This window comes from Chelonoidis abingdonii, chromosome 15 (assembly GCF_003597395.2).
Source record: "Chelonoidis abingdonii isolate Lonesome George chromosome 15, CheloAbing_2.0, whole genome shotgun sequence".
Taxonomy (NCBI): domain Eukaryota; kingdom Metazoa; phylum Chordata; order Testudines; family Testudinidae; genus Chelonoidis; species Chelonoidis abingdonii.
In genome coordinates, this window is record NC_133783.1 from 432,453 (window position 1) to 448,860 (window position 16,408).

Sequence of the window (16,408 nt, forward strand, 5' to 3'; positions counted from 1 at the left end):
CTGGTACCGTGAGGGCTGGTTGCGATCCGGGGCTGTGGTTAGTGAGGAGACATCATCAGGGCAGCGCAGGGAAACACCGGCGGGCGTGCCCTGAAATGACAGATCCCCACCCTGTGCTCTGATTGGCTCCAGGGATGCTGCTGCTTCGGCGTCAGCCAATCGGAATCTGCGCGCCTCTTCCCCGCGCGCCGCCTGGTCGCCGCGGGCGTGCTGGTGGCTCCCGCTAACGGCTGCGATGTGAATTCCTGAATAGCTCCCGGCCCTTCCCTAGTCTCGTGCACTGAGCGCGCGCTCCGGAGCGCCACCTACTCGCCCATCGACGTGCGGTCGGCTCCGCGCGCGCCCCGCCTCCCCCTCCCACCAGCGCGCGGCGGCGGCGAGAGCTGCTCAGCCCCGGCACAAGGTACCCGCTTCCAGCCGGGCGGGCGCCGGGGCGGTGGGACGCACGAGGTTAGCGGGGTGGGGGGCTGCAGCTCGGCCCTGTTGCCCCTCTCCCCGCGGCCCTCAGCGCAGGGCTCGTGCGGGGCCGGCTGGAGAGCGATTATCGCCGACTCCAGGGAGTAAGCGGGAACCTGGGTCTCGAGTGGGGCCCCCACAGCAACCGCGGGCCTGGGATGGCGGTTCCCGTAGTGGCAACGCGACGGGCAGGTGGAGTTGGCTCTGCGGGTGGTACTGACCCCCGGGGGATCTGTCCTCTCGCCGAAACCAATAACAACACCACCCTCGGGGTTCTCGGGCACTGCTGTCCCGTGGGTGCTTGGTCTTTGATTTATTACCGTATCTTACGTGTTGTGGGGCAGGCAGATGGATGTCAGTAGTGTCAGTGCAGAGGTGTACAAAGGCTTTCTTGAAGAGAGGTTTCTGCAGTTTCCTTTAGAGGTTCAGGCACTGGGCTCACCTAATAGAGAGAGAGGCACCCTGCTTAGTTTGCATACCGGGGGACTTCTAGCCCCTGGCTGTAGCATTTTGGTTGTGTCACTGCTCTTGGTTGTGGAGGAGCCTCACTACTGTCTGCAGGGACCAAAATTGGTTCTAATCGTATGGGAATATCTTTCCCACCAAGGCAGTGCACATTATTACATCACTGACTTTAATCTGAATTAATGTGACAGGACTCTTCGTCCTATTATTCTCAGAGTTCATTCTCTGTCTGGATTTGATTAGGAGCTTTTAAAATTTAGCTGAAGTAGCATCTTTTGTTTTTATGCAGACTCTCTCTTTGCCTAACCCTGTGCTATGTCTAATTTATGTTGGTATGTAAGGATATCTACTGACAATAAGTCAAAATCAGTCACTGTTTCCTCCTCGCTAAAACTCCAGGTATATTTGTTTCCTTTACAGTTCAAACCCTGTTGTGAAATAAAGCCACCAGATTTCACTCAGTCTTATTTTCCCACAGATTTATGTTAGTATGTTACTTTCTTAAGTGTGGATTTGATTGACATTCCCAGTGAGGTTAGCTAAGTATATTGAAAAACAATGCTAAATTCAGAATAACTGTGTGAGGATTCAGTTATCTCTTTCCCATTAGTTGTTACTCTATTTGATGTTGCATGAAAATGTGTGGAACTGTAATAAGTAGAAACTGGACACATTTTTACTCTTGAATTTCTAAAGATGAGAAGATCTGCTGTGCTACTCTTCTCTCCCAGGGCTTTTCTAGACTCAGACTTGGAAGATGTTTGGGTTATTAACATGTGTTAGCTAAAAACTTCCAAACCCTAGTCTAGACAAGACCTCACTGTGCAATCCACGCATATATATGGAGCAGAATATTGGTTTAGGGAAGGGCCCTGCAGATTTTAGAGCATTTTGCTCTTTGTAATTTAATCTAGGTCTCTATACCATGCCCATCACCTTTGTGTCTTGTTCCCAGTATTCAGCTATTCAGTATTTGACCATTATTTAAATACCATTTTCTTGGTTTTCTCCTGTAATGGGGCTTTTCAGTTTTGTGCCTTTGGTCAAGATGTTTCCTATCTGACATGCAGACTTGTTAGTGTAAACTGATGGTCTGCTGCCTTCCTGCCATTTAACCTCTAGAGGGCTTCCGCTCCCTTCAGTGGGAGACATCTCCCCAAGCATACTTTATGGATGAGTCAATGTAACTAATGGGGAGTTTAAGATCTGGTCATCAGATGAAGAGACAAAGTAGGCAGAGGCTGAGAGGCAAAGGAAAGGAAATACTTTTTTCTCTAGCTTTTCCACTGTAGTCACTAACAGCTAATCTACATGTGGAAATTGGCTACTGTAACTATTTCAAAATAACAATTCCACTATCACTATTATGCAATAACTCCCCCCTCGTGGATGCTCTGTTCTGAAAGTAACTATTCCAGAACTGTGTCCACATGAGGAAGTTATTCCAATATAGCTAAATTATGCTGGAATAATTTTTCTGTAATAGCTGTCCTGGTCAGTTTCTCCCAGGTAGACCAGACCTAACTCAGTTTTAAGTCGCATCTTTTGTGATTTTTGGTGCAAGTATGAATTACAAAGGATTTTTTTATTTTGGTGCAAGTATGAGAGCAATACAGCCTTCAGAAGCCTGCAGCAACACCTTTAAATTTAACCTCTGCTGAAGAGAGCCTGTACTCTGCATATTACAAAGCTTTGGGGTAAAATTTTAAAAAGTGCCTAAGAGGCTTAGGAATCTAGCAGCTTGTTTATACATGGAACTATTCAGGGACAGCTGTGTGTGGACACACTTATTCAAGAATGTATGTGCCTTGTTCCTGTTTAGTTTAATACACTTTAAAAGTGGATTGAACTAAAGAGGAATAAAGCACTCTTATTCCAGAATAAAAGTGTCCACATATGGAGTTATGCAGGAACCATTATTTCTGCACAACTCCATGGCTATGTACACAATGCAGCTCAAGTTGGTATAAGTTATGTTGCTCAGGAGTATGAATAAGCCACCCCGTTGAGTGACGTAAGTTAAACCAACTTAAGAGCGGGTGTGGACAGTGCTATGTCAGCGGAAGAGCTTCTTCCGCCAACATAGCTATGAACCTCTGCACTAGCAGCGCTAAGTTCTGTAGTGTAGTCATAACCATATGTAAACAAGCCCTAAGTCCCAATTTCAAAAATGATTTAGGTATTGAAGAGTCTAAATTATGTTGACTTTCAGTGAAATTTAAGCTTGTCTCATTTTTGAAAATGAGACTTGGGCTCCTAGGCCACTAAGGCAATTTGGAATTTTTTTACCCTGATTGATTAGCTTTGAGTTTTAGTGGTAAGGATTATCTGTTGTGCTTTGCATTCAGTGTGCTGTGAAATCTGTAACCCTAGGTGGAAGCATGAGTGAATTCCGCATTCACCATGATGTCAATGAGCTGTTAAGCCTGCTGCGTGTTCATGGAGGGGAAGGAGCTGAAGTGTACATAGATCTCCTGCAAAAGAACCGAACGCCTTATGTTACCACAACTGTGTCTGCACACAGTGCTAAGGTGAGCTAGTTTGGATTTACTCACTGCTAGGCTGCAGTGATGGTTGAAAAGCATTTTTTTCTTAATTGGAGTGTGACTAGCTGACAATTCTCAAAATATAACCATAAACAGGGAATTGTCATTGAATAGGGATGTGTCTTGTGCGGGCTTAGGGATCATTACTGGCCCTAAGCTATTTAACATTTTTATCAATGACCTGGAAGAAAATATAAAATCATCACTGATAAAGTGTGCAGATGACACAAAAATTGGGAGGGTGGTAAATAATGAAGAGCACAGGTCACTGATGCAGAGCAATCTGAATTGCTTGGTAAGCTGGGCACAAGCAAATGATACGCTGTTTAATAAGGACATGTAATGTATGCATCTAGGAACAAAGAATAAAGGCCATCCTGATATGATGGGGACTCTATCCTGGGAAGCAGTGACTCTTGAGAAAGACTTGGGGTTGGTGTTGGATAATTAGCTGAACATCAGCTCACAGTATAATGCTGTGGCCAAATGGGCTAATGCTATCCTTGGATCTGTAAATTAGTAGTATAGAGTTGCTGCTTTCCCTCTCCCCTCTCCCCCCCCAACAGAGTACATTTGGCCTAGAGGAAGGCCAGGAGTCCATGAGTTCTTGCCTCACTTCTTCCACTTATGATTAATAGTTCTGTGCAATTCCCATCCCAGTTATTGAGCATGACCTCATGCTTTCCTACTGCCTAGAATATGGATATCATATCCTGTCTGTAAAATGGGGAGGGAATCTGGAGTTTAGAGTTTGTACAGGCGCACTTTGAAGGAATTTGGAACAGAACCTAGATCTGCAACTCATTCATTTAGCCACACTGTCTTTCAGAAAGAATATGCCAGATCTTGGCCATGGTGTATGTACAATGCGGATATTCCTGTATACCTGCCTTTGCAAAGAACTTTGAGACCCACAGATGAATGAGAATTGTGTAAATATAAACAATATTAAATAAACAAGTAGAACCCTAACTTAAAGACTGTTGCTTTAACAACTGGATCATACTCCTTGCCCAGAGTCAGTAAGAGAACCCAGTATTCTATTTCTGTCTAGCAGATAGTTGCAGATGACTATATAGCTTTATTTTCTCTCTTTATTTTTAGATCCTGGAAATTTCACACAATTCCATTTAATTAAAATAACTGTATGAAGAGTCACTCATGGGGGAATTCTGTGCCAAAAAATAATAATTCTGTGCATAATGATTTAAAATTCTACATATTTTTTGTCAAAATAATGTAATATAATCATGCCAGTTTCAATTATTTTGGTAATTTTATTTCAAAATACCTTTGTCAACAGGCATGTCTGTAACAATGCAGATAACAGAAAATGTTCAGAAAACATTTTTTGACAAATAGATTCCTAACTAGGTATAGTAATAATTTATTTAAACTACAATATAGAAGCTTATTTCCCACATCCATCAGAAATAGTTGCAAGGCTATGGGGAGTCAGGGATAATGGAGGAGCTGAGGGAAAGGAAAGCAATTGCTGGGAAGGAACCTGGAAGTAAACTTGAAGCATTGTTGGGTGTGGGTGGGAGAAGTATTTAACAGTTTTTAGGGAAAGGAGGGAGAGATTGTTAGGGAGCGGGGGAGCCTCCCCCAGGGAGCCCTGGCTGACACCTATCCTCTCCCATTCAGTCAGGCACATGTAACCCTGTCCCCATGTGTCCCTGCAACCTCAGTCAGTCCCCCTGTCCCTGATCTCCATGTGGCTCTGCCCCTGTCCCCATTTGGCCCTGCATCCCCACTCCCATTCAGCCCCCACCCCAGTCTGTCCTCTCCTCACTAGCCCTTCTGAACCCCAGTCTGTGTGCCCCCAGAAGCCCTGTGTGCCCCACTCTGTCCATCCCCATATCCTGTGCCTCCTCATCTGGCCCCACGGGCAGGGCACTGTGAGGAATACAGCCTCTGCTCCTCCCTATCAGCTGCTAGCTGCTATGGTAGCTGAGCCAGCTGCCCCCTGTTCTGGTGACACAGCAGCCCATGGTGGGCAAAAGGGGTAACTTCAGAATCTCTCCAGCAAAAACATATTTTCTGCAGAGGAAAAAAAATCTGTGGGGAACATTCGTTCTGCATATATGCAGTGGCGCAGAATTCCCTGAGGAATAAAGAGTATAAAGGAGAATCACTTAGAAATTAGGAAATGCTAGAATTAAGATAGCACGTTGTGACATACAAGGGCACATTCTGGACTAGTGGGGAGCTGTGTGACCCCTGCCCTGCAATGCTGGGTGCCTTGCTTTAGTATCTCCCACTTGGGCTGCTCACAAACGACCTTCCAGCGTACAGGACACCCTGAGTGTCTGTGTGTAACTGCAGCAAATCAGCTACATCCTGGCTCTCACCAGTCTTGGTTATGCTGCAGGGTGACTCAAACATGCCCTCCATCCAGGATCTTCCCCCAGAAATGCATGTCTTGTACTGCCAGGGTCCTCTCCTGGACAGTACAAATACATTAAGTCTGTGATTTCTTTAAGTGAATAATATGCCATCTTATTATTTTACATATAGTACCCAAACACTCCAATTTAAACATACTGGATTAAATAAAACAGTAAAACTCATTTATTAACTACAAAGAGAGAGATTTTAAGTTAGTACAAGTACAGGCATAAAAGTTAGAAATGGTTACAAGAAAAATAAAGATAAAACACTTAATAATGTCTAATTTAAGAAACTATATTAGGCTTTGTCTACACTAGCACTTTTCTTGGTCAGGGGTGTGAAAAAAACAAATCCCTGACCGAAATAAGTTTCACCGCCAAAAGTGCCAATGAGGACAGCACTTTGTCGGTGGGAGATGCTGTCCAATCAACATAGCTACCGCCACTTGTTGGAGATGGTTTACTTATCCTGGTGGGAGAGATCTCTCCTGCCAGCATAGAGCAATTAAACAGGAGACCTTATTGGAGCACAGCTGTGCCACTGTGAGGTCCATAGTGTAGACATGACCTGAGATTCAAGCAAAGTTTCTTACCTCATGCTCCAGCAGATTACTGATCAAATTCTTAGGTCAGAACCCTCTTCCCCTGCCGAGTTTAGTGGCTGTTTTCCTTTGTCATCTTAGGTGCAATGCCAGAGAGAGAGGAGGATGTCTTGGGTGTGTACTCCTCCTTTTTGTAGTCCTGTCCCCCCTCTGAGGAGCATTTCCAGCTGGGAGCAAGATGACAGGCAGTCTAGTGAAGAAAGGAAACTCCATGCTGTGTCTTTGCTAAGATGTAGATTTTTGTCCCTGCTCTGTTCCTTGCCAAAGAATGGGTACTCAGGAGGTAATGGTCCATCAGCCTTGTTGACACCTGGCTGCAGCATCAGCTTGCCCTTTGTCTCCAAGAAAGTGGTTTAGCCACTCCCCAGACTTATCTGGGAAAAATACTTCAGTCATGATTTCAGCTTATGTTTATAAATTTACATATAATGTTGCTATGTACATTTTGCCATGACATTAATGATCACAAATTATGAATTTTTAAATACCTCACAAGGCATGCTTTATACAAACATTATTACAGTAGTGTGTAGTTTGGACCCAGGGGTGTATTCTGTCATACACGTGTAAGCTTACTCCTTGCTACTTGTGCATATGCGTTTTGATACAGTCTTTAGTTATGTAATCACATACTGGTTTTTGTGCAGCACCTCAGTGGCTCTTTGTAAAGTTCTGTGCAAAGGTAGCCCCATTTTACAAACACCATAGCCAAGGTTTGACCTTTTTTTTGTTCTTCTAAATAGTGCATTTGAAACTTTCTCCAAAAAGGCTAACATTTATCTTTAAATACTTAACTTGTATTATTATATGATGTTTTACAGGTTAAAATAGCAGAATTTTCTCGAACTCCAGAAGATTTTTTAAAGAAGTATGATGAGCTGAAATCTAAAAATACAAGAAATTTAGATCCTTTGGTGTATTTGCTGTCAAAGCTCACAGAAGACAAAGAGGTAGCATATTTGTTTCTGCATTTCTGTCAGTCTGATGCATAATATTTGGAAGTAACAACAATGATTTTTGATTATAGTACACCCTATTAAGAAGCTGTTCAGGCAAACATATCTGAACCAACTAGTTAAGATTGCAATAGGGTATCTGAGGGCATTCATTTTAACTCCCTGTTTTCTGATTACTCATGAATTTCCCAGCAAGTTTTCTTTTAGGCCTAGACATGAATTTTAATTTTGACTTTGAGAAAAATCCATTCAAGCTATTTTGAATTTTATTAGGAGTAAAAACTATACATTTTATGCTCTGAGAAGATGTTAAGATGTCTTTGTGCATAATATGTATAAAATTGGAAAAATAACAGTTTAAGCATTTCAGAGTTGGACATTTCACCAGAACAGGTCTTCTCTTATGCTCATCACTACACTGCTAAGGCCCATATCCTGCAGTTGTTCTGCACAGTCTAACTCCTATGCCCATGCAGAGCCCCACTGATTTCATTTCTGTTCCATGTGGATGTAAGCACACAGATTATTCTGCAGGATTTGAGGCCTTAGTTAGAGTCTGAGCTAATATCTGTGGAGAAAGTACTCAGTGTACAAAACTTGATCTGCAAATAGAATTTCTGCATTCAAAATCTTTCTTCTTAAAACTTATCTGGAAACCTTCAACTAAGTAAACTTAATGTCTGAAAATTTTCAAAAGTGGCTTCTTATATTGGATGTCTCCATTTTTAGATGGCCAGCTTGATGCATGCTGGCCCTGATTTACAGAAGCTTTAAGCACCCATGACTGCATCTGCAGGTCCCATTGATTCAGTCTTAAGTGCTTCAAAGTTGGGCACCCAAAGTCAGAGGTCACTTTTGAGAATTCTGACCTTCAGGACTTCAGCAGTTAGTTTCCTGGGGAGATAACCTCATGCCCTAACATGTTTGTTTTTGATGAAGAAAAACTAAAACATAAAAAACTTTCAACACAGAGACATCAGTGTTTCATGTTTTGTGCTATAAATCTTATTTGTTTTTTTTCAAACCCACTCTTCAAGCATGTCTCACTGCACATTACAAGCCTTGCACTCTCGGTATTTGCAATGTGAACAAGTAAGGGAACACAGTGTAGCTGAAATCATCTCTTTTTTTTAAAATGAATTAAAAGGAGTTACAGGTACTCTCCCTGCTGCTAATACTCCTAACAATTTCTTGGTTTCAGAATTTTATCTTCTGTTTTCTTTGTTGTTGTTTTAAAAAAAATTAATCTCTCTATTCCTTTGTGAGAAATCCAGTTTCATCTATTGTTTCTAACTGGCTACATCAGGGAAAGAGTAAAGATGAATACAGGAAGGGCTGTCAAATGCATTAAGTAAACATACAGAAAGAGACTTTTTTCCTTCTGTTCTCTATTACAATTGTCTGGGAGGTTATCCGAAACAATAGAAGGTGTAAAAATGCAAACAAAATTGTAATTTTTAAATTGGTGTGTCCTTGTGAGTGCCACATCTACAGATCTTGTAAAGTGCACCCCTTTTTCCTTTGTGATTTCCTCATTAAAAAGGGAGAAGGAGTAGAAAAATGTATGTGAATGTAGCATTCACATTGTACATTTAATGCCCAGAAGTCAAGATATGAAAAACATTCTCACTAAATTTAACTCAATCTCATTGTACATACAGTTCATTATAATCCAGTTTCTTTTAAAATATATATCTTAATATATTACTGCTTGTTGTTTTATGGCATACATTTAACAGACAGGAAACTGTTTTGGGAATGTTTAACTTAGTGACCTTAATGTCACACAAATGTATATATTTGCTTGCCAAAGCAACATTAAAAAGAGGATCTTGCATAGGGATATGAATACTGTTTTAGAAGTTAACCATTTAAACGATTAAAATATATTTTGTTTAAACAGTTAACCGGCTGGGGTTAACGGTTAAGGAGGGTTAACCAGTAAGATTAATGCTTATTGGTTAACGTTTTACATTCCTTATCTTGCACAAAGACAACTTATAAAATACTTGAATCAAGGAGTCGTTGAAAAAGGGGTGAGATGTGCAATAACTGTGTGCATTTGAGTGAAGGTCTCTCTCTTATCAATTTTTTAATATTTCTAGAGCATCTTGTCTAAATCCTTGTTGTGCTGCATTCGTGAATAAGTTCTTTTTGTTGTTGTGTATTTGCAGACACTCCAGTATTTACAGCAGAATGCTAAGGAAAGGGCAGAACTTGCAGTGAATGCCACAACAAGTGGCAGCACCAGTTTTACCATTCCCTCAACCACTTCCAAGATATCCATGCAGGAACTGGAGGAGTTACGCAAGCAACTTGGCAGTGTAACAACCAGCTCCACTGTACAGCAGGTACTGTTTCTTCGACAGTCTGGAGATACAAGACTGCCTTGAGAGTGTAGGGATTTAATCATGATATTTTATTATCTTGTGGTGTAATTGTGGCAAAGTGGGAATTTTCTGTAATGTTTTTTTAAATCCTATGTGTCTCTCACTTTCCCTCTGTACTTTGCATTGCTTCCCAGTGGAAGAAAAAAGTGTACATTTTCTCTTGGGGGGTAGGGGGAAGAGAAGTGATGTGGGTGTCACCTTGCTATTTGGTCTGAAGTAAATACGATAATTAGGGAACTGGTCAAAACTGATGAAGATCAACATAGGGTCCAAAGGGACAATGAAAGCCCCAAGGACTGAACAATTAACACTCAATAATAGGTAGATGGGGTTGCAAACTCAGCATGGCCATGCCTGGAGGCAGAGGACTGGGAAAGCATAAAGAGTGGCTTCTGGAAGAAGCTGGCTGCTCTCATCTGGGACTGAAAAAAAAGTCAGAGAGACAGCCTAGAAAGGCATCCACTACAGCTTGGATGGTGGATTGCTCTAGCTAGACTAACATGGACTATGTTTTAACATTTGTTTCTCTATGCTAACTCAAGGACTTCCAATGCTGTATTCCAATTGACTTATAAATCCTGCTCTGTTTTGAAAATGCTGTTTGGTGTCACTGCAAATACTTGCTGGGATGCATTATTCCTTGAAGAATGTACAAGTCTCTAACCAGCACTCTATTTCAGTTGGACACATTGAGCAGAGCTCACAGTATGAAGCAGAAATTCTGGAGTCAAGAGGTTCAGTCCTGGGGCTAGTGAGGCCAGATGGCCTACTCTGAAGGAAGAGACGGACCCTTTGGTGGTCTAGCACACTGAAAAGATTCCTCCAAAAAGATTGTTTAAAAGCTGGGGCATAGCACAGATTCTGTGGATCTACATATGACCGTAACAGACTCCCAGTGCAGGAAGGCAAGGAACTGACAGGTATCTGGTCAAGAGTTTCATCTGTCCTGACCAGTTCAGTATTCCTTCACTCACTAATATCATAACCTGTATATAAAAGGTGAGTCATGCAAGTTATCAATAGAAAGGTAATAACATACTGATCATTAATATTATTCTGCAGTGTATAAACAGAGCATACATTCAAAATTGCAAACGTATTGGGAATTATGATCTTGAAGTGTGTTTGCAAGGCATGGCTGAAGTTACCCCAACCTAGACAAAGGTACTTCCAAGGTACATTGAGACAGTGGGAATGCATTTACATAGACGGTAAACAGAACCATCAAGCTAACAAGGGGAGGAGATAACCACTCAGCATCATGTCAGCAGGGAGATTGCAGGAACAGATCAATTTATATTTTAACAAACCAGCTGGGAAAGAAGCCAGCATGGAACTTCCTTCCCAACAGCGAGAATGAACTTTATTTGGGAGTAACTGTCAGGAGAATCCATTTCAAAGGTTCACTGTACTATAAAAGAAAGAGGCAAAGAACCTCAGGTTATCTTTTTCATCTAAGAAGACAAAGAACAGAGAACTTTGGACTTGGTGACAGATCCTGACCAAGTGGGTGGTCAGCCATGTTGCTGGAAGGTACTGTGGTAAGAATATTGCTTTGAGCCAGGACTGTAGTTTTGTTAAGTCTTGGTCTCTGGAAAGCATTTTTCACTTTTATTTCCTTGTTACTATTTCTAACTCTGTCCTTTATACTTGAACTCACTTAAAATCCTATTTCCTTTTGATAATAAGCTTGTTTTGCTTTTAATCTAAACCAACCCAGTGCTGTGTTGGAATTGAAGTGATAGTTAATTCCAGTTATAGTGATAAGCTGTGCACTTAGTCTCTTTAGAGGAGCAAACAAACCTTATTACTCTGAATGGTTCAGGAAAGGGGCTGGACATTGCAAAGTTTTGGGAAAATTCGTGACTGAGAGGTATTTGGTTACACTTGGCAAGATGACCTTGAGCAGGTGGAGTCTAGAACGTGACTGTGTTGTAACAAGCAGACTGCTGGAGTCGGAACTGATCCGGGGCAGCTTATTACACACTCAGATCATGCTTGTATGCTGGGTGGGAGCATCCAGCTACATCAGCAGAGCATTTTAAGGCACTCGGGTTACAGGACAAGTGATGAAAACCTCTCACTGGTGTGGATTGCACCTAGAGCATGACACAGTGATAGTAATATAGTCTGGAAGTACGGAAATCCAGTAGAAGAGCTGTCCTCAACCCCCATTCACCGCCAAGAATATAAGGTTCATTTCTCATTGTGGGGTTGCACCTTGAATGCACACTCCTTTTCCGATGTCTTCATGACATTTATTCCTGGGACAGTGTGATGTGCTGTCCTTTTGGAGTCACTAGTGGCAGTGCCTGTTCATCTGACTTCAGTCCTTGGTTATCTCATTAGAACTCCTGCCAGTGTCTAGTCCTCAGGATTAGCCTTGTAACTTTTAGGCTCAGGAGCCCAAACTGTTGGAAGGAGAAGGGGTTCAGACCATGAGCTGCCTCCTCACCTAGTCCTAATTTTAGAAAGGGAGATTGCATGCAATAGAGGGCCCCAAGCAGCTGGTTGCTTTGCTTGTGCTTAAGGCTAGCCCTACTAATGCCAGAAGTGTTTGGAGACGGAACTGGCCAAGGGGGAGATGATGGTATTCTTGGAGGAGAAAGAAATGGAAAAGACCAGAACATAGATAATTCATCCCACCACAAATGATATTTGGGGATGATCAGACAAGAAGCACAGAGTCCAGCAAAGCCAGTTCCTACATCAGGTAGGACTTGAGATATTTTTATGAGCATCTGCATGTTCTGGGAAGCACTAGGTCAATGTGTGCCAGGGATTCCAGGGGTGGAATCTGTCACACATTTATCAGGGAGAATGGTGCATTGGGGTGGGAAAGTGCCATGCATTTCCTCAAATGCTCAGTATTCCTAGTGCTGTTCTGTGGTTTGTTAGCCAACATGTTATTCTCTGCATAATTTGGAAGATGGAATTTAATTCTAGGTTGTGACCCAGATTTCAACCCATAGTAAATTGTCACAGTTGAGAAATAAAACTCTAAAATCACCATTTATTCTGTGGACAATGGTAAACTCTACTTGAGAATGGCAAAATGCAAAAATAATGTCTTCCATGGTATTGGCCAGTCCCTTGTAGGCAGAAAAGTTAACCTGCCTTTCTGTCTTATTATAGTGACTGAACCCTAGAGTTGAGAATGGAAAAGCCAGGCTGTTTTGTCTTTACTTAGAAGCTTTGTTTATTTCACTAACATACAACGAAAACAGCCCTTCATTGTTGTAACTAATAGCCAGCTCCTCCATCCTGTTCTCTCCACTGTTGTCCTCAGATTGACTAGTAATAGTAAAATTGACTAGTAAAATGATGCTTTTCCAGGTCAGTGTTTTTAAAGAAGCCCCTCTCTCCTTTCTGACAGCCTCTTGAGCTTATACGAAAGATACTCCGAGACAAGCAAAACAAGAAGAATTCTGGCCAGCCTATTCCAGTATTTCCAGCCTGGGTGTATGAGAGATCTGCACTTAATGGGGATTTCTTAACTGGTTCCAGTTTAAGCACTGACACAACAGTGCCTATAGGTACGTATCACACAGACAAAAATGACGAGTGTTTTGTTCAGTGTATTTGCTCTCTGGTCTCATTCAGATTTCACCAGATTTTCAAGATGAGGAGAGAACTTAGTTCCAGTTAACTCTACTAAAGAAGAAATGGGCTGAGAGAAAAGCTTTAAGGCTTTGTTTACAGTATTTGTCAATACTGAATCCGAGCCCTAAAATTTCATTGGATGCCGTTTGTGAAACCAGATGATAACACATCTGTTTGCTCCAGTCAGACCCCAGTGTGACAAGTTTCTTCAGATCCTGTAGCTCCTCAGAAAGATGGGGCCTCCTGAGGTCATGGCCATTTAGATAACTCATCCCCACCTGGATGCATGTCAGAAACATCTGGCCAAAGCATCAGGAATCATTGTCATCTGATGGCTCTGAGGGATGGGATGTAGGGTGACTTGGAAATGTCATAGTGCTAGTCCTGACTGTATACTCATAAGATATGTCAGATCAGTTCATGCAAGATTTTCTCTGGAGCCACCTTCCCTAGGCATTGTGGAGATGAAAATGATGCTTCTTCTTTGAGTGATTGCACATGTCTATGCCACTATTGGTATGTGTGTGCACCTTGTGTACAGATATCAGAGAACTTTTCTCTCTGCAGCACCAGTCAGGGTAGCTCGAGTGTCCTCTGCCATCATGCACCATTGGGTGTAGGTATAAGAGGATGGAACCACCCCGACCCTTCTGTTCCTTCTTACCACCAGTGACAGTTGTTGAAGTGCTCCAACAGTCTTGATATTGCAAGTTTTTTCCCCCTCATGCTTTGTATATAGTTTGTTTGTTCTCTTTAGTAATCAATTAGGTATAAAGTATTATTAGTGTTACTGATTAGGTTTTAATTTTAGGTCCTTTTGGACTAAATATGAATCTTAGGTCTAGTATTGGAGCCATGTGTAATTCTCCAGGGATTAAGTCCTGCTGGTCGTGTGCCAGGCCAGTGTTGGTCAGTGAGCAGTGTCATATTTGTAAAAGATTTTTGCCTCTCTCTAAACAAAGATAGAGCAGCGAGTCTTAAGTGTCTTCCTGTGGAGGCAGCAAGCTGTCTGATTCAGAGTGCTGCACTTTAAGTATGGAGTACACCACCTGAGGTGTTTGCAGCATCTTGATTTGTCAAAGAAGAGAGAGATCTTCCAAAGACCCGGAACCCCATTCAGCAAGATCATTGCTGCCAAGGCCGCCTAGAGGCAAAGACTCTGTGGGACACTCTGAGGGGAAGTGTTCCTCAGAGCCCTCCTCATCTAGGAAGGGGGTTTTGTCAATTTTGGAACTCTTGCAACTTCCATTGCGGCTGACTCCTGAAGTTCCTATGCAAAGACCTCAAGCTCAAGACCCAGTTCAGATACCGATGATGCCAGAGGCATACACAGCTGCCAGAGAACTACTCAGTCTTTCTGTACCAGTGTTCTTGGTGGTACAGGAAGAATTTCAGCCAATATTGGTGACTACAGTTCCTAAACCAGCTCCGCTAGAGCATGCAGCCTGATGCCCTCTACACTTCTAGTACCTAAGAGCCGGTAGATTCCAGAGGAAACCCACCATTAAAATTCTCAGTACCACCAACCCCAGGCTCAGCTTATCTATTTCCTGTCCACATAGGATCTTCTCCACTCTTATTGCAGGACTCAGAGTAATCTCCTTCAAACTCAGAGTTTGGGTCTGTGTCCCATTCAAAATGGGATGCGTACCCCTTCATAAGAGCTTTGGGGTCCATGGGTCTCTCAGCAGTCCCAGCAGTGAGCACATCTCAATGCACAATGGCCTGTGCAAGCATGAGCCTCACCACCATGTCAGTGGTCTTTCTGGACTCTGTTGGGTGTCTCTCTGCTTCTAGGACCTTACCTCACCCACCTCAGTTGACTTCTTTGAGGGTGTACAGAGATCATTGGCACTGCAGATAATATTCTCTGACACTCAGTGCGGGTACCAAGCAGCTGGAAGTTGCTCAGACAGCAACTCCACCACAAGAGAGACCAGACATTGCTTCAGCATCCTGGTACAGTCTTCCTCATCACCAGATCAGGCTATAGAGATGGTGAGCAATTCACTGACACAGGAAGATTACCAGGCTCACAAAGAACTGCTTAAAAGGATGGCCTTAGTGTAAGACATTCGGGTGAAATTGGTCTGCAAGAAATCTTAGAAACTAGTGGACATATTCACTTGACAGGTCCCTCCAAAGTGGTGCTCCTGATTAATGAAGCAATTCTGGAGCCACTCAGAACACTCTGGCACACCCTTTCTTCCCTAGCTCCTACAGCAAAATGTGCTCTTTCTAAGCATTTTGAATACCTCTACATTCACCCTCCCCCAGGCTCTTGATGGTGGCAGCAGATAATGAGTGAATGAGGCAGGGGCACCAAACATCGATGCAAAAGGAGAAGGAATCAGAGATTGGACTAGTTTGGTTGCAAACTTTATTAGATGATAGGTCTGCAACTTAGAATTGCTGACCAGCAAGCTCTTCTAAGTCGTGTTGACTTCTCTAAGTGGGAAAACATGAAGTTTAAAGACAGGCTACCAGAGGACTTAAGGCAGGAGTTTAATGTGGTGGTGGAAGAGGGCAAGCTGGTGGCCAGGATAGCTTGGATACAGCAGACTCAGCAGCTTGACTGCAGTCATCTGATCTTCCTCCTGAAGTATAGCAGAACATTCAAGATCTGCCTCTGTGTGGAAAAAATGGACGATAGGCCTCTTGGCCTAAAAGATTCCAGGACAACTCTGAAGTTGCTTGGAGTCAACACACTGTGACAAGGAGGAAGCAGTTCCAGCCCCAGCAAGCTCACAGTTATCAGAAGTTTATCCCATGTACCCAAGACCTTCCAAGATAAAGGGTCAGGAATTATAGGTGTCGACCACCTCTGCCCCCTCTTCCTTTGTGACAGCAGATTCCTCTTGACTAGCAGCTCAGTCTAAGCATGCATTTTGACAGGTTTGTTGGTGGCAATATTACTGTAATGGCATAATTCCCCAATTTGAACCTTAGAGTCCAAAAAAATGGGGTACCAGCATGAATTCCTCGAAGCTTAATTAC

At 42.7% G+C, this 16,408-nt stretch overlaps 1 protein-coding gene across 2 annotated transcripts in view; it reads left to right on the forward strand.

Annotated features, from left to right (window-relative positions):
- Positions 1–2: 2 nt before the first annotated feature.
- The window catches only part of TUBGCP2 (tubulin gamma complex component 2), a 90,579-nt gene continuing 74,173 nt past the window's right edge, over positions 3–16,408 (forward strand). Inside the window, exons 1-5 of one of the 2 annotated variants that reach the window (XM_032796461.2) lie at positions 3–403; positions 3,295–3,452; positions 7,284–7,412; positions 9,593–9,769; positions 13,185–13,344. In XM_032796461.2, coding sequence (XP_032652352.1) covers positions 3,303–3,452; positions 7,284–7,412; positions 9,593–9,769; positions 13,185–13,344 — 616 coding nt within the window. In that variant the 5' untranslated portion in view covers positions 3–403; positions 3,295–3,302. The remainder of the gene's footprint in view (positions 404–3,294; positions 3,453–7,283; positions 7,413–9,592; positions 9,770–13,184; positions 13,345–16,408) is intronic. The other variant, XM_032796462.2, reaches the window with a different exon arrangement.